Source organism: Poromitra crassiceps, assembly GCF_964638095.1.
Source record: "Poromitra crassiceps genome assembly, chromosome: 3".
Taxonomy (NCBI): domain Eukaryota; kingdom Metazoa; phylum Chordata; class Actinopteri; order Beryciformes; family Melamphaidae; genus Poromitra; species Poromitra crassiceps.
The window spans coordinates 31092600-31111621 of NC_139625.1; the positions used below are offsets into that span (position 1 = coordinate 31092600).

General features: G+C 41.4%; 1 protein-coding gene across 1 annotated transcript in view; it reads right to left on the reverse strand.

Moving 5' to 3' along the window:
* The window catches only part of impg1b (interphotoreceptor matrix proteoglycan 1b), a gene marked incomplete at both ends in the record, with an annotated part of 32734 nt that extends 14818 nt beyond the window's left edge, over positions 1-17916 (reverse strand). The window contains 9 exons of the mRNA XM_083632991.1: positions 4477-4566; positions 4791-5461; positions 6048-6413; positions 6533-6723; positions 6836-6894; positions 8617-8766; positions 11269-11435; positions 12442-12657; positions 17850-17916. Of these exons, the coding sequence (XP_083489117.1) occupies positions 4477-4566; positions 4791-5461; positions 6048-6413; positions 6533-6723; positions 6836-6894; positions 8617-8766; positions 11269-11435; positions 12442-12657; positions 17850-17916 (1977 nt within the window). The remainder of the gene's footprint in view (positions 1-4476; positions 4567-4790; positions 5462-6047; positions 6414-6532; positions 6724-6835; positions 6895-8616; positions 8767-11268; positions 11436-12441; positions 12658-17849) is intronic.
* Positions 17917-19022: the final 1106 nt, after the last annotated feature.

Below are 19022 nucleotides of genomic sequence, written 5' to 3' on the forward strand. Positions count from 1 at the left end.
CAGAACCATATAGCTGCAGTCTATCACAAACTTGCTCATGCCTCTCCTGAGGTTACTCATGTATCTACTGGTTCTTGTTTTGGAAAACCCGCTGAAACATCCCTTCTGTGATCTCCAATGTCAAAATGAAATGTAATGTACATGTAAAGAATATTACGTTGCTATGAAAATGTTTCAAATTGAGCAAATAACAAAATCTCCATGTCCAATGTTATTGGTTGCTTCACAGTAGGTACATGAGTAATAACGGAGTGTGGCAAAGGGAAACTAATGGTTCATATGGTAGACAGTGAACCTACAATATCACAAATGGGGTCCACTATACGACAGCACATTATCTACGTCCATTTAAATGGGCTGCATAATGGACATTACTTGACATCTCTTTATGATTGTCACTCTTATTTTTCAGTGATTGATAACACTGTGTTCATTTCATAGCGTTGCTTCAAAGTGTTCCCATCTCTATCTAAATAGCCCATTTAAAATAAGACATTTCCACGATTCGATAAAAGGTTATTGACAAAATACATGGTGCTACTTACCAGTCAAAACTTCTGACCACATTTAGTTTTGCCAGAAGGAATTCTATAGAACTAAATACATTGATTAATGAGGAGAACCGCAGATCAACAGTTTGAGCAACCATTTAAGATTGGAGATGGAGTTTATATTATTGCACATATTTTTTGTGTGAATTTCAATATGTTGCAAAACCTAAAGAAACGAACTATATATTGTATTATTCGGTAACCCTTTATTTTACAGGTACCCTAGTTACATATGAACTATTTGTAATTACACATGAACACCAAATGTAATTACACAGTAATTACCAATAGTTATAAATTACGTTCATATGTAGTTACATTGTAACAGACCTGTAAAATGGAGTGAGTCTGTTCAACTGTAGTTCATATGTAGTTACATTGTAACAGGCCTGTAAAATGGAGTGAGTCTGTTCAACTGTAGTTCATATGTAGTTACATTGTAACAGACCTGTAAAGTGGAGTGAGACCATTCAACTGTAGTTCATATGTAGTTACATGGTACCGGACCTGTAAAGTGGAGTGAGACTGTTCAACTGTAGTTCATATGTAGTTACATGGTACCGGACCTGTAAAGTGGAGTGAGTCTTTTCAACTGTGGGTCATATGTAGTTACATGGTACCGGACCTGTAAAGAAGCTCCGGGCTGGGACAGAGATTGCTAAAACCCAGTGGTGGATTCGAACCACTGAACTTCTGATTGCAAAGCAAGCGGCTTTAACCACTCAGCCACGAGGGCTTTCCAAATTTCATGGTGGAGTTTAAGAGGATAACTGTATGTCAGTCAGATGTAGTTGCTGTCACTTCATAGCTTTGTTATTATACACAGAGACTTGGGGGAAAATATTGATACTTTATTTAGTTGTAGGTATGATTTTGTCCAGAATTCCAATACAAAAATTATAATAAGTATTGTGTATATATATATATATATAGTATAAGTATTGTAGATATAGAGGTAACAGTGAAACTATAATCAAAATAGCCATTCTTCTACATTCTAATTCTTAGCTTATTGTAAATGAGTCATTTCCCCATCAATTTCCCAATTTCTCAATTTGTTGGGGACCCAGTCGAAGCCCCTCAAAGACCCCTTTGGTCAGCAGACCCCCGGATCATCTCTCCCCAAAGTCTATACCCCCCCCAAGTCTATAAATCCCCTATTTGCTAAATAAATTGTATACACTGTGCTCTAGAAACATTTAGTTATATTTAAAGATTTTAAATAAAAAAATACATTCTAATAATTTTCTGAATTGTGGTGTAAATAGTCCCATGAGCCATTTACAGCTCATGGGGGGGGGGGGGGGGGGGGGGGGGGGGCACAGTCACACTGCAGAAATGCATTCACATTAATCAATATTGCCTGTCTTTCAAGCTACAACTAACAAAGTATCAACATTTTCCCCCAAGTCTATGCTTATAATAACAAGGCTAGGAAGTGACAACTACATCTGACTGACATACAGTTATCCTCTCAAACTCCACTAAGAAAGTTGGAAAGCCCTCGTGGCTGAGTGGTTAAAGCCGCCTGCTTTGCAATCTGAAGTTCAGTGGTTCAAATCCCCCACTGGCTTTTAGCAATATCTGTCCAAGGCCAGAGCTTCTTTACAGGTCCGGTACCATGTAACTACAGTTAAATAGACTCACTCCACTTTACAGGTCCGGTACCATGTAACTACATATGAACTACAGTTGAATAGACTCACTCCACTTTACAGGTCCGTTACAATGTAACTACATATGAACTACAGTTGAATAGACTCACTCCACTTTACAGGTCTGTTACCATGTAACTACATATTAACTACAGTTGAATAGACTCACTCCACTTTACAGGTCTGTTACCATGTAACTACATATGAACTACAGTTGAACAGACTCACTCCATTTTACAGGTCTGTTACAATGTAACTACATATGAACATCATTTATAACTATTGGTAATTACTGTGTAATTACATTTGGTGTTCATGTGTAATTACAAATAGTTCATATGTAACTAGGGTACCTGTAAAATAAAGGGTTACCTATTATTCTCTCTTATATGACTGCACCACTTAATATTCCATTCCCTGTTCCAGTGCTAACATGGTTTATTGCTATAGCTGCTGTGAAAATCGCCTTAAAATTAATGCACAGGAGAGCTCCCTAAGGAAAGATGGCTCAGACTGCAAAATCACAACACATCAAATGCATCACATGAAGTGCTAAACTTGCAACTTTCGACCTCCATGTATACTGCTTCAATGAAATCTACAAGGAAAGCATCAAAATGTAATATTACCTATTTATCTTTACCCTGAAAGAGTGTCACTTCCTATAAAGAGCAGTGCATCATAAATCGACACCCACTCCTCCCAGTAGCTTACACTGTTCAGCGACCAGGCAATCCAATTCGTACCGATACCTCCAGTGTGAGGGTGAGGCCTTTACATAACACTGTGCAAGGCATCAAAATACCCCCCCCCCCCCCCCCCCCCCCGCTGTCAACCTCAGGGTAAGCCCCTCTGCTACTGTATGTGATGGAGGAAATGGATCAAACATACTCGCTGATGTTGGTTTCTACTATATGCATACAATCCATGATGCATACACAGGCAAATCCATTTGACATCCACCACTTTCTATTTTGTTTTGTTTTGCTGTGTTTTTGACAGTAAACCTAACATACCCAGTACTGAACACATGCAGTAGGCTACCACACATTTGAGACAGTAATACTAGTGCAACACAGATGTCCACACAAAACTCACACAACTGACTGCTGTTGCATTAAGCAGATTGGAGCCACTAATAGAACAATATGTGCGGTGCTCGTACTGACCAGAATTACTTAAAGCTTCTTACCCCAATTCAGAAATCTCTGAGGCCTACAATGACTAAGGCAGGACCTGGTCCCATGATGGCATCACTATGTACAATGCAAAATGGTTTTAGCAACACAACAAAGCTGTGACTTTATTCGTTATTAACAGATTTACCAAGCCTCTCATAACATTATTTTGCTCCAAAATGAAATTAGATTTTCATTCATTCATTCATTCACTCTGACTGACTCTCACTCACTCACTCACTCACTCACTCACTCACTCACTCTCACTCACTCACTCACTCACTCACTCACTCACTCACTCACTCACTCACTCACTCACTTTTCTAAGGCCTTGAATATTCTCACCTTGGGCTATGTTTATAGTACACATATGCAGAAAAAAGGTTTTATTCACGAATAACTATCTAGACATTTTCCAAGTCTGAAGATGTTTACCACATAATGTTTTTCTCATCTCAATTCACAATCTCATAGGACATAGATCACAATCTATGCGTGCTACATTAAGATACAAAGCAACTTCAACAAGTCCAAAGGAGACAGCACTCCTGTAGAACTGTTCATACCAGAGAGAGCAAAGGAATGGCAACTGATCTTGTGCTTACGCTACACTTTTTTTAAACAATTTTGCACGATATGTTAACCTTTTTCCATCCATAAAAGCTATCAACTTTGACACTCTTAAGGGCAGAAGCCTCTTTGGACTGTTTTGCCCAGAATATTGTACAAATCCCAGCAGACACATGTGACAAAATGACATTCAAACTAAACAGTGCGTCCCTGAAAAAGCCAAAGTTTAAGCACAATTCAAAGGTTTAAGGCAAAATACACAAAGCAAACACAAAACACACATGCCAATATTAGACTCAAATTCCTAACCTACCCAAACTCAAAAACTTGACTATTTGCAGAAAGAAAATTTCTCTAATCTGAGGACAAAAGTAAAGCCAACAACTAATGACAAGTGATTTATAAATGTTAGAAATATTAGATATTCTATTTTCAGATTAGGTAGGAAAGGTTAGGTAAGAAATAGAAAGGTCATGCTCTCTCTAAGGCGTGGGAGATGTAGTTCCAATATGGAAACAATACCGGTATGGAGGCTAAAGTCGTTTGTCTCTTTGCCCCAGATTTACTGGAGGCTCCAGGGTTTGGTGAGTCTCTGGGCTCAGAGTGATGTGTCTAAGTGAAACAAAATATTTGACCAGCTTTTTCTTACTGTGTTGACACAATGGATCCTCTGAAATTAAAGTGCTTAAAGTGCTTCACTTTAAACAAGTTAAACATTACATATTGCACCAATATAACTTATCAGACTGAGGACAACAGCTTGGGCGCTACAAAAGCAAGTATGAGAATGAGGCATGCAGGAGCATGATATCGAGCACAAAAGCTTGCGTACCTACCAGCTCAAGAAAGGTATTCTCCAAAGATCTGTACTCAGGAGAGCTCTTGTTGAACAGGTCGTCAGAAAACATCATGTTAGTGACCCTCAAGCTAAAGAACACCACTAACTCTTTGCTCTTGTCGACCGCCGTCATCAGAGGGGTGCTGATTTGTTTCAAGGCCGGGGCTGCGGTGGACTCGTCGTACGGCTGCTCGTACGAGTCCACCGGGAATCCAATGGGAATCCATCTGACGTCTTCCTCCAGAGGCTCTGTCACTTGTGCCTCTGTCTCGTTCTCGCTTTGCTCTACTCCAGCCTCTTGAACGTTCTCACTTGGCTGTACATCATCTTGAACATTGGAGTTGTCCGTCGAGACCGGTGTCACTCCACTGTGCCCCGACTCCTCTCTGTCCTCGGGGGCTTCGCCGCTTACCGTGGGCGGTGGTACAGGCTCTACATCCAGCTCCTCTAGTTCCGGTTCAGCTGCAATGACTGCATGCTTACCAGATGATGGGACAGAGACTGGGACCTCTGCTTCTGGGTCAAAGGTCTCTGGAACTTCTGGTTTTGTAGACTCTGGGTTAACCTCTGTGGGTGCATCAGTAGTCGCTCCGATAGGTTCCACGTCTGGAGATGTCTGGAGAGTTTCCTCTTGTTGCTCTCCTGGATGTTCCTCATTGACCACGTCAGCTGGCGCAGGTTATTGCAAGGGAACATATGTCAGAAAAGAAGGGAATTTGAAATATATTTGCCAAACAAATTAGCAGTTTAGCATAACATGCTAAACTGCAATTTTTGTCTCTGCAAAAGTAATAGATACTAATAATTAAATATGTTTTATGCACAGGTATGTTTTAGTAAAATTGTAATATCCAGGGACTATAACGTGTCACAAAAATGCATAGTTGCAGGCGATACAATAATGTGAAAAGTAGTCAATATTCAATTTCTGGGTGAGGGTTCATTTTAGGATTGGAGATGGGGTTAGAAATTGGGTCAGGTTAGGGTTGGTTTAGGGTTACGTTTGGTATAGGTTTAGGTTTAGGCTTAGGTGTAGATGTAGATGTAGGTTTCGGTCTGTAAACTGTCACTATATGGTTAGTTGATTAACAACATTAGATTGGTGTACCCAAGGTGTACAAAACGTGTACCCAAATAATAATATAATGACTTTTCAAAAACAATCTTACAAATGACTGTGGGTAGATTATACAAAAAGTAGCCTTAAAAGTCACCCTAACCCGCTCTGTCAGCTGTTCTTCAGGTTCAGCCTCACCTCTCTCATCATGCTCAGCTGATGGGATCTCTGTAACTGTTGTCAACATTGTGACCGGCTGCAGAACGTCACTGGCCACCAAAGGAGCATCTTCCGCAGTCTCTTCCTCTACTGCTGCCATTGCAGGAGTCTCCCCACTGACTCCAGCAGTGGCTTCTGGGAGGATGTTAGGGATGAAAGGCACAAAGGTGTGTGTTTCCGGTTTCAGTGTGAACGTTTCCAAGGAGTTGTCTATAACCGCCACAGTGGGGAAGAAACTTTGGGTAGGAGCACCTTGTTCCACCGTGGCCGGTGTGATGACGTCCTGGGATACAACGCTCTCTACAGGATTCAAGCCGAGCTCTGCGACCGGATAGATTGTGGTCACTGAAAAGAGAGAGCTGCCTTTGTAGTTCATGCGTCATTAAGACTTTTAATTTGAAAACATTATGCAACTTTAAAATCCTATTCTGAACTGCTTTATTTGATTCTGATGGTATTCTTACCAGCCTCAAAGCTGAGGGTTTGTACGTCCAGCGGTAGTAAAGTCTCCTGTCTTAAGGCCTTTGCAATGATGTGCTTGAGTTTAGGTGTGTTGACATCTCCGTCTGTCTCTGAGCCTGGTTCCACCACCTCATCGCCCAGCTCCGTGTCTCCATTAAACACCACAGCGTAACGCACAGACTCGTCCTCCGATCTGATCAACACAACAAATCATGTCAGCAAAACTAAATACTTTTGGGATGGAGTGCAAGAGATCTCTCAGATGATTGTGTCAAACTTGTATAAAATATAGGGACTCAACCCACCGAAATCCCAGAACACGGATTTCTTTAAATCCTGGAACTTTTTCGAAAACATGAAGCATCTACAGAAAGAAGGACAAAGTCATTATCAATTAGGTGCATCAGAGGCTCAGAGCACATCAGCATTTCCTCTCCAATCACTCTGTATTGCAGTAGGCTATTCAAAGCATAAACACACGTAAGTCAATAAAAAACAAAGGGTGTGCTGTGCCCACATAGCACAAATACACTGGCTGTATGATTTACAGTACATGTTACATGCAGATACCATCACTTGTCTTTCTTTGTCCATCAGGCATACATTTTATCTGTGAATCAGTCATGAGTTTTACATGCTTTATCTGTATCCATAACCTTTTATAAATATAATCAAGCTTTTCATGTCTGCCAATGCCAATGTCCTTATATATTCTGTGTCGACCTTACAGTAAGCTCCTTTCACACTTAGCAGCGCTAAAAGCAGCAACATATTGTCAATCAAAAACATTTGTAGCTTGTAGGAGTCACCCGACATACAGTATTCAGAATAAAACTGATTAGTGCAATTACTGTATACACTGTTCACATTTCTCTATACTGTATGTGATCACAATATTTTGTCATGCTAGGTACTGTATATAGAGTGCCAAAGTCACGTACTCTTACAGGTTAGGCATACGAACCAAGGGATTTCATCCGCCTTCTTTTTTTCGAAAAGACATCTTGTAGAATGCGTATAAAAATAGTTTTACTCGGTCAAACCAAGTGATGCAGCTATATTTAGAATCAGGAGAGACCAAATAACATTTCCCTTGGACCAAACCTTAAAAAAAAAGTGGGCTAAAAAAACAGTTTTGTTTTTACGTTTTGGTCCGAGTGGAATGTTTTATGGTCTCTCCTGCTTCTAAATAAAGCTGAATTGCTTGGTTTGAAGTAAAACTATTTTTTACAAGCATTTTACAAAATGTCTATGGAAAAAAGAATGGCAGATGAAATCGCTTAACCTGACACTGCCAGATGGGGTCTGGCAGAGTCAGGTTAGAAATTCCTTGGTTTGTATGCCTAACCTGGAAGGGGGTGTGACTTTGGCACTCTATTTTTTTCCTCTGCATAATGTGAATTAAGAGGTATTCTGTGACTCTCAGTCAATGCCTTCTTACTCAGAGATAATCTATATAATTTCATCTGATTATTAGCCTTTGGTTAAAAAAAAATTACATAAAAAATGTCACCATAAAAAAAAAATCTAAATTGTTGTATGTTTATACTTTGTTTATATATGTATTTTAATAGAAAAGCCTAACCAGGGACAGTGATCGCAAATTAGCCCTGGCTAGAAATCCTATATGCATCATATGTTTCATGTTACTGTAACCTGTTACAATGTTGTCTTGCATTGTCCCTGACAAATAAACTAATAAATAATAATAAAATAAGGTCTAATCTAAAGTCACTTGGCTGTACCCTACAGCCACTTCTTAAAGCTACTAAATCAGACAGGATAACACAACACAGCACTGTAGAAGATGACAATCACATTGAGGTCATAGGTAGGCTACTTGTTTAAGAAAAGCTATGGTTTTGAAGGGGACAATAAAGGGGATGGAAATAATACAGAACGAGATGAGAGCGGATCTAGTTTTTTGGAGGGAGAGAGGGGGATAAAGGTGACAATAAATGCATGTAACCTATCCACCAGAGATCACACCTGATTGTTTTTCTATGGCACTTCATCACATGGTGTTGGGATGCTTTTGGAAAACTATGACAGGATTCCTGGCACTCGGCTCTTGCTCTTACAGTACCTTATTGGCGAGATCCTGTAGGATGACGTGGTACTCTGGACCCTCTGGGTCACTCAGCAGCTTACTGTACCCCGGATCCACGAGGGTGATGCTGAACTCAACAATATGCTCCTCGTAGTTCTCTGGTATCATGTTTGAATCCTCTCGTATCTGGCAGTCAACAAAAGATGAAATGGCATTGCAGTAACTATCAATAATACCTCAGGCTGAGGTATTATAATTACAAATGAAAATGACTTTTATTGGATTGTAGATTGTATCACATCCCTGGGTCTCAGGTTTTCTGAGAAAACTGTCCCGGTGTCAACTTACCTCTCCTGCTTCAGTTGGAAGCAGAATCAATGGGGGAGTCCAGGTACCTGAGATAGACAGCAATTCATAAATGAATATATTAAGTTAATTTTGATTAAAATGTTATATCTGATACACAGTTCAACACAAGTCATTCAGTTGCTTTCATTGTTTTGATATATACAACTTACATTCTCTTTCTGGCCTAGGGGTTCCAATTTCAAATCTGGAAATGAAAGGACATATTCATTAGGGAATTATTGCTTTACCACCCCCCAGTTATTATCCCAACATATTGAAAAGGATTACTTCCAAGGTAGTACTGTAGTCTCGCTTGCCAGACTATCTCCGTCTGATGCTGTACTGATGTAACTATAGTATGCACATGTGATACATGTGTGGCAAAGCTTTTATTTTTTTCCAAAGCAATTTATGGTAACACTTTACAATAAGGGTCACTAAATTCACAGTTTACTAATGTATCTAGTAATCATTTACTAACGGTGTTCCTGTTAACTAGGTATTAATTTATGCATTATTTAATAGTTTCGGGTTAGTTAATGGTCTTAGGGTTAGTTAATTGTTACAGCTAATGCTTATTAAGCATTAACTAACTGATGGTTACTTTACTGATCCTTATTGTAAAGTGTAATGCTTATTAAGCATTAACTAATGCTTATTAAGCATGAACTAATGGTTACTTTACTGATCCTTATTGTAAAGTGTTGCCCAATTTGCAATGGTCAGAACTTTCAAATGTGGTTGTATTTGTATGGTTGGCATTGAGGCTAAATGCAACGGTCATCTGTCCACCTGTCTGTCTAGACCTGTCTGTCTAGATTAAATAGTTCAGAACCAGTTTTCATACATGTAAAAGATTCAACTGCATGCTTAAGAGTGCTAATCCCTTGACCTCCTGAGCTTGAAATAAACACTGTATTCAGACAGTAGATGTGAAAGTCCAGTTTTTCAAAAACTTTTAAAAACTTTTGGAGAAGAGGTAATTGCTTTATTGCCTCTGGAATTTAAGCCACTGGTAATTATGTTGTCACTTTGCACAAAGTAAAAACAGCAGCAAATTTGTTTCCTATGTAATTAGTTGTCAAACAAATGTAGCCTATCTCAAGAGTAATGACTGAAGCACACCAAGGAGATTGAACACAGCTATTCTATGAAACATTAAAAGCATATCGTAATTTAATAAGTTTGTAGGGTACATACCCTCCACTTTCAGCTTGCTCAGCTACTCTCTGTGAGTAAGAAAGAAAGAAAAAAGCAGATGTCAGAACAGTAAATCTACACAGTGGGCTTCTGCAACGCTTCTACAGCACTATTCCTGTTTAATTGCTGTTTTATCGACCGCAAGGTTTCCTCATGCTGTAAATTGTTAGCTTGTTGTTCACTGGTGTTACTTTCAGATTCACTGCCACTATACGGAAGATTAGTAGTGCCAGGTATCACGGGGCACGGTGGCGCAGTGGTAAGCGCTGTCGCCTCACAGCTAGAAGGTCCTCCGTTCGATTCCCAGCCTGGGATGCTGTGAGCGCTGAAGGAGTGCGTGCCCATCCGCATGTCCTTGAGTGCCCAACGCCCAGGTGGGGTCGTCAAAACGGCCTTTCTGTGTGGAGTTTACATGTTCTCCCCGTGCCCCCTAGGGGTTTCCTTCATATAGGAACCCCACACCAAAACATGCAATATCCTGGTCGCTGAAGTGGTGCCTCCTTTGGTCGTTAGGGGCGCCTGTTTGGAGGGAGGGGAACTCGTTGGAATAGCGTGATCCTCCCACGTGCTATGGTCTACTGGTGAAGCTTCCCCTGTCAGGTGAAAAGAAGCGACTGGCTACTGCCCATGTCTTGGAGGAAGCATGGAGCTAGTTTAGTCTCTCCCCAGATCGGCAGAGGGTGGAGCAGCAACCAGGATAAGTAAATTAAAATGAGCACTAATGGGGGATAGAAATGTATATTTGTATATATATATATATATATATATATATATATATATATATATATATAAAGTAGTGCCAGTATCCTCAGTCAGCTCAGACAGACATGTATTCTGAAATCAGATGCTATATTTTAATAATGTCAAACACAGGGAAACTCAAGATGCTTCACAGCAAAAACATACAGACACAGTCCCATAAAAATATATAAAATGCATATTGTATAGGGGAAAACTCCAGTGTCTGATCCCCTGATGCCCAAGATGTATACATGTATTAAACTGCAACAAAAGCAACTGCCCCTCATGAAAGGATACAAACAAAACAGAGCGCACCCATGCAGAATGAAGATGGTTTCATGTAAAGTGCCACAGACCCATCACTGAGCACCCATAGGGTTGTGTCGGTGCTGTACTGACCTTGGCCACCATATCCAGGTGCTCCTGAGAGCTGCTGAAGTTCTGGGCCAGGTCGTCCATGCAGAGGTTTTCATGCTGGCAGGTGTAAACCCACGCTCTGTACTCCTCCGAGTTGGGAACCCTGTCCAAGAAGATGCGAAACGCTTCCCAAATTGCCTCCTGGCAAACTGCAGAAATATCACATAACTTGGTGGAGTTTTTCCTTTGACTTCTCCCAGAAGGTATAAGAAAGCACTTGATCAAACATGCAGGTAAGCAAGCAGATCAGAAATAATGTATTGTCAAATCTTCACATCATCTCAAAAAGATAGGTAGGCTATCAGCCAGTGTGCCTGCATTGTTTTTCCATACATTGACACCAAGTTGGCAACAAGGACAAATAACCATAATAATAAGCATTGTTGCATTGGGTTAGGTGCCATTTCACAAGCTTATTTTCCCTTCAGAGCACAATTTCAGTGGAACTTCACATCTGAATACACAGCACATCACTAACACTATAATGCTTTATAGATATGTGATTTTTTTTACTCCCAATGTATGTTTAATATGATATTAAGAATAAATACAATGGGGTCGTTATATGTATAAGTTCAATCTGTTTCATTAAATTTCAAATAGTATATTTGAAAGTCATTGCATGTCCATGACATTTTTATGAATGAGCACAAAGACGCTGAAGCTGTGTTTTATCTCTCATCCCATTTACACCTATTTTTTAAATGTGACCTGTATCCAGATAACTTATCTGGATACAGGTCACATGGACAGGTCACATGGACAGGTCACATGGACACATGGGGTTCATTGCATTATCTCAATGGTCCCAGACTATGAAAAATGTATGAGTAAAGACAAATAATGAATGTAATCTACATGAATACATAAGATTACAGAACCATACATTTTTGAGTAGATTAAAACATCTTTTGTCATCCTTTCAAGTTTAGGTTTATCCTTTTTGTCAATTTCAATATCAAAGCAAGCAATTATTTATTCAACTGTTTATCATCAGAGATATCTCTGTTTGATTAAGTAGCCTACTTACCGTAGTTCTCATTGGACACAGAGTCAATGTTTATGCATTGCACTGTATCAAGATGTCCAATCATGATTATAGACATAGTTGGGGACTTAGGCTTTGCACCTACAGTAAGGGATATTTGCCCTTACCTCTGAGCTTGTAATAGGCCCGGTGGCTAGTGATGACTGCTTTCATCGTCTCCTGTGGGCAGACTTTGACCCCAGTGGTGAAGCCTGCCGACCTCTTTGTCCGATGGGTTTCCTGTGCTGCCTTGATGTTGGTGGTGTGTTTAATGGGTCTGGAGGCTTCCAGAAAGTGTCTGTATTTAACATCCTTGAGTCCAGAAAACACATGGTCATGGAGGTCTGCAAGAGTAGAGAAGTTATACATCGCTTATTCAGAGAGAAAATGTAAAATCTGCGTTATTTTATCACAGTTTACAGCACAGAGTAAATATTTCAAATTAAAGCACTTCATAATAAGTATGAGATTCATTCTTTCTTTCTTTCTTTCTTTCTTTCTTTCTTTCTTTCTTTCTTTCTTTCTTTCTTTCTTTCTTTCTTTCTGTGTTAATGTGATGCAGTTTGTGTTGACTCTGATATAAGTGCAGGGGTGGGAACCACCAGATGTCTCACGATATGATATTCATATGATATCACGATACTTAACTGACAATACAACAGTATTGCGATATTGTGATATGCTAGTATTGTGATATATCAGTGATTTGCGATTGCGATTTATTGCGATTGCGATGCATTACCTTTTTTCCACTGCAAATTATGTTCCCAAAGAAAAAGTTGTCAACATCTGTTTTATGTAAGATAAAGTTTCACTTCAATCATTTTTATTGCAGCAAAATTGTCAAGCAGACAGACTGACCAACACTGTCATAAAAACCTGTGATAAATGTTGCATGCACCTGAAGATGCTCAGTGGCTGACAATGTAAGGCTGACGGGGTTCCCGAAAGGGGGTCATCTCTATGTTCCGACAGCCCTACAGTATATTCCCACAGCCCTATGTTCCCCCATTTCTAAGAATTTTTCCTCCCATCAAAATTAGACCCTATGGCCCCTATCGTTGCATCGGCGCAGTTTCTAGGCCGAGCGGCAGGCGCAGATCAAAGCAGTGGGCGTGGAAAGGCGCACTTGATATCGTCGTGCTGGCGCTAGATGCAGCACAAAGCATTACAACCACGCCTTTTAGGCGTAAAATTATGCACCATCATGCTCATTGGATAAGTGCAATAAACGAATCGCACGCTTGCCTTTTTAGCTCCAATTCCAGTGATCCCGCAAAACCAGACGAAAGCCAAACGCTCTGCCCCCCCCCCCCCCCTCCCTTCATCCAGCCTGTCTGTCTGCATTATAGGCTATTATTCCATATTATTATGCTTCTCAAACCAATCTAACTGCAGTTTCAATACTGCAAGCATGTAAATACGCTACACTATAGCAAGATCAAAGTGAAAATAATGTTCTATGCATCAGCTAGAAAAATATAGCCTATTAGATTGGTGAAAGTTTGTCCAGAAAGATATCATTTTCTCTCGCCTGCTGCAGGAAGGATGATGCACATAAATATACCCTACATTATGTCAAGTCATTGCATAAATGTGTTTTTATTGTAAAACTAAATGTGAAATAGGGCCAAGTTATTGGACGGACATCACAGTATAGCAGATGCCATTAGAAGCGCGTTCCGAAGCGCGTTCCGCTGTTACTTCTCTAAATCACGTTAACTCGACAAGGGGTATATATATGCCCAGGAGGACATATATGTTTCACATAGGGTGGTGTTTTCATTTCGAGGTTTTATTTGGTCCAATATTGAAATGTTGACAATGGCAGGCTGTGTTACCATTACACATTAATTTAGAACTACCTTTTATATCTATTTTGGCTCATTTGGTGGCTATTTAGTAGCGAAATGAAGAAACACAATGCATGCTGGGAACTCAGAGAGAGAGAGAGAGAAGGGTGACAGAGAAGAAGCAGTGAAGGCAAAGAATAGGCCTGCTTTTGAAAAGCGCAAAGCGCTAAATGTAGGCCAGCTCCCAAGATATGACTAGGCTGGTATTTAGCGCCGACACGCCCACTTTGGGACTGCGCCACGCCCATTCGGCCTAAAGCGCATTTGGCAGCCTAAAGCCTATTGCTATCTTGCCGAAACAGGCGCAAGGCACGTTTTTTTGCGGTTAAGGCCCGTAATAGCGCCGATGGCCTGTGGGAGAATAGAGCCCTATGTTCCCACAGCCTTATGTTCCCCCAAGGATTTCCCCGCAAATTAGGCCCAATGTTCCCCCAGCCCTATGTTTCCCCAAGGATTTTCCTCAAAATTTGTCCCTACTGTATGTTCTCAGAGCCCTATGTCGCCCCATTTCTAAGACATTTTCCTGCCATCAACATTAGGCCCATGTTCCCCCAGCCCTATGTTTCCACAAGGATTTTCTTCAAAATTAGGCCCATGTTCCCCCAGCCCTATGTTTCCACAAGGATTTTCTTCAAAATTAGGCCCATGTTCCCCCAGCCCTATGTTTCCACAAGGACTTTCTTCAAAATTAGGCCCTATGTTCCCACAGCCCTATGTTCCCCCATTTCGAAGACATTTTCCTCCCATCAAGATTAGGCCCTATGTCCCCCGCCCTGTTCCCTCCGGCTTACATCCCCACAGCACCAGTACGGCCATTCCCTAATGCACATAACGTGTTGTTGCCCCCCCCCCCCCCCCCCTTAACCCCCCCCCCCCCCTTAACCTAACCCCCCCCCCCCCCCCCCGCCCCCCAAAAAAAGAGCCAGACTGCAGTGTATGTCATAAGTAATAGGTAGTAGTAATATAGTACAGTAATAATGAGTAATCATACTGTAAAGGCAAGCTCTGTACTGTATGTCTGTGTGTCCTCATATCCTGGGGACAATTTGTTCAGTTGACTTCACACTTGGCGGGTTGCTTGCATGGGACCCAAAGAATTCCAGTCAGTGTATGATTTTGTGCAATTTAGACACTTTTTTTTAGGGACAGTGCATTCTAAAGAGATGTAACGAGAATGGGCAGGACAGACATACTGTACAGTACATACGTACGGACAATCCAAACACATAATGCCTCCGGCCACGGCTATCGCTGGCAGAGTAGGATCATTTTTCTACGCTTTTTTTCCAATCTATGATAATGCTTGAAAGACAGGTGAAAATATTGATTGTATTATTAAGCAGAGGAAACAGGGCTGTGGGAACATAGACACGCTCCCCTGGAGAGCACAAAGGTGTGGAACACACAAATGGAGTGGAATGAATGGAATGGAGCTGAAAAAAGGTAGTGTGTCCTCAGCACACGATAAAGTTTCTTCAAAAGAATCGCCTCCAAAAAGACTGATGTGCATTCATTATATCACTGCATATGAAATATGGCACACGTGAGCAAAATTGCCCTAATTTTTGGATCACTGCAGTAAAGAAAACAAGCTCAGTCATGATCATGAGGCATTATAATGTCATTCCATGACATTATTATTACACAAGTCAGTTGGTCAGTCAACACAGCCTATTAGAGTTACCTCACTGAACAAGCCTACTTTGAAAGAAAAGAAGGGAAAAAGGCATTGAGTGATGCCAGGTGGCAAACCTCAGAGGCCTTCTTAAGACAATAAATCAGGATTTATGAGCCTCAAAATAAAGGCTTCATGAGATCAAATACCACTGGATCTCTTGTGTATTAGGAAACAAAATGGAACTTAAGGGGAGAGATAGAAATTAAAATGAATAATGAGTGTAAATAACAGTCAATGTTACTTTGATCTCAATGAGACTCATACACAGAGCTTGCTGCATGCCAGGGGAGGGCATGATTGAATATGGGGACGGACAATCACTGTCCCACTTCACGTCCACTGGTGAATTCAATGTCGAACACACTGGGCCACAAGCAGAAATACAACAATGGTGTAGTAGAGCTTTTATTTGCAACAATATTATCATATATGGACTGGTAAATGGACTGCATTTATAGCGTTTTCATCCAACGCGCTTTACAATGTGCCTACATTCACACACCGAGGGCGGCAAGCTGCCACGCAGAGTGCTGGGACAGCCATCAGGAACAATTTGGGGTTCAGTACTTTGCCCAAGGACACTTTAACATGCGGACTGGAGGAGCCGGGGATTGGAACCACCGACCTTCTGATTAGTGGAAGACCCGCTCTACCTCCTGAGCCACAGCCGGCCGTATTTTTTTTTATAGGAGTGTGTATATAATGTGCAGACTGCTTCAATAGATCATTTAATAATTAGAATTAGAATTAGAATTAGGCATGAAAAAAGAAGATAAAACCATAGGCTGCGAGTGACAATTTGCAAAAAAATAAACTCTTCCATCAACAAAATGGTGTTAATTACTCTATTACGCATCAACAATAACTCCTACAAAGAGCAATATTGTTTTCGCCTTTGCCAAATTTGGCACAACACCAAGAAAATACAAAGAATGTGTGGGCATCCAATTTTTGGCAAACCCATTTATAATCCCCCACCCCCTCCCCCTCCCCCTCCCACACAAACACTTTCAAACACCTCAGCCAAAAACCCAGGTCAGGAAACCCGGCCTAATCATGTGTTTTCATTAAAAGTTGCGCGATCGAAACCCAATCTGAAATGGTTCAGAGACAAGCTTGGCCTGCACATGTCCAGACACGAGAGCCTGAGCCAGAAGAGGAATGGGTCATTAATAGCCAGGCCTCACAGCAGAGTTAGAAGCCAGAACAGATTAACGTCCTGCCACACTGCCAACAGATAGCTTTGTTTCCTCCACGATAATGAGCTCAGCCGGGCTGGACAACATAGCCACAGCTGATGCAAATGTTCTGCTTGGTCAAAATGCTATCTATCTCAGAGTGCTTGTATTATATTTATTCATGGGGAATATTCATGACTTTAAAGTGGCTTAGTCACTGTCTGGTTCTACAGTAGAAAACACTATTCATATTCAACACAAAAAGGGTGAGATAGCATTTTACAGTGTGCAGAGGAAAATTCTCTGAACTGCACAGTCACACACACACACACACACACACACACACACACACACACACACATGCACGCACACGCGCGCGCGCACACACACACACACACACACGTGCACGCGCGTGCACACACACATGCGCTTCTAAATGGACAAATCCATGATGCTTAAAGTAAAGTGGATAACCATCCCTTTAAGGCTCCGCCCTCATGCACCAGAGCATTTTACAACCTCATTGATATAGCCTACTGCAATTAGCCTACTCAATAACATCTGCCACTTGCTAAGTAATTGCAACACAGCCTTTAGAGTGGGAGATTTCTGCATTTTCTGTTTGTTCAGACAACAGAAGACTTTGTTCAGAAAGCACGAGAAGTCCTCTGACACACACACACACGACATGCAACAATATCTCTATCTGTTGTGTGGGAACCAAAATACATCTGTCTCTCCACAAACAAATTGCAAAGGTAAGTAACAGAAGAAGAAAAAACTCAAATATGTGAACAGCAATTACAAGCCCCCTGCAGCAAGCTTACCTTTGATTCGACTGGCTTGGAGGCTAACCAAAAACAAGGTGAAAAAAAGTCCTGACTTCAAAAGCATGATGGACTATTTTAGGTGCTTTTCAAACCCGAAGTTGTCATTTGTGTATAGCGCGCTGCAAACAACAATCAAATCCACAATCAAATCCAGAATCTCGTTATCTCGAGTCCATTAGCAAGGTGTGCAAAAGTGTCCTCATCGGTGCTGACAAGGTCTCCAGCTTATTATCACAGAGCCAAAGAAGGGAGTCCAACCCTCTCCTGCCTGTCTTCAGTAGCCGATTGAGTTAGTTCCTGGTTGCTGTTTGATCTCTGTTGACAACAAAGATGCCTGCATGGATGGATGAGCAGCAAGGATTTGGAGAGAAGAGGAGAAGAGCAAGAAAACCAGGGGGATGGATGGATGAAATGTTGGACTCCTCTTTTGCGTTGTCAAGTGTGACAACAGTGACGAGGTTAAAAAAGCAGGTTCCGTTTTGAGTATAATCTCTTTACCTTCTTCTTGCTGCTTCTAATCCCCACGTGGCTGCCAAGACTCATCCTGTTAGCCACCTTCTGGACCCTCATCTGTCACTTCAAACAACGTCTGCCAACTAGACTGGACCGCCACTCCCCCGCAGTCACCCCAACTTTCTCTGACACCCCATCTCTCTCTGTCTGTCTGTCTGTCTGTCGTCTTCCTGCCCCTATACAGTGTGTCATTGTCTGTCTTCTCTTTGATCTATCTCTGTCTTTCCCTGTCTCCCTCTCTCTCTCTGCCATGTCACAGCTCTCCCTGTGCTCGCTCTCCCTGGACACCCACAGCAGATCCCAGCGTCTGGGGCCAAACTATTCTGGCTGCCAACAGTGCTGCCAAGTGAGGTCAAGCTTGCAGTCTTGTTGCTGCACTGTACATCAAGCTCCCAGTCAAACAATGCGCTTCATTCTTCTTGCTCTGGCTGCACGGCCCGAGCTCCTCTGACTGGAGCGGGTCAAGTCCTGATTAGTTTCTGCAGGTCAACTGTATAACACACAGGGCTGCAATGATAGATCCTGGTGCCTTCCCACTGTTTGATGATCCTCCTCTGTTGGCCCCACTGTCATCTGCAGCACTATTATTTATTTCCCTTGCCTTCCTCCTGTTGTCTTTTTTACCGTACTCTTCTTCCTATTTCGCCCCGAGTACGG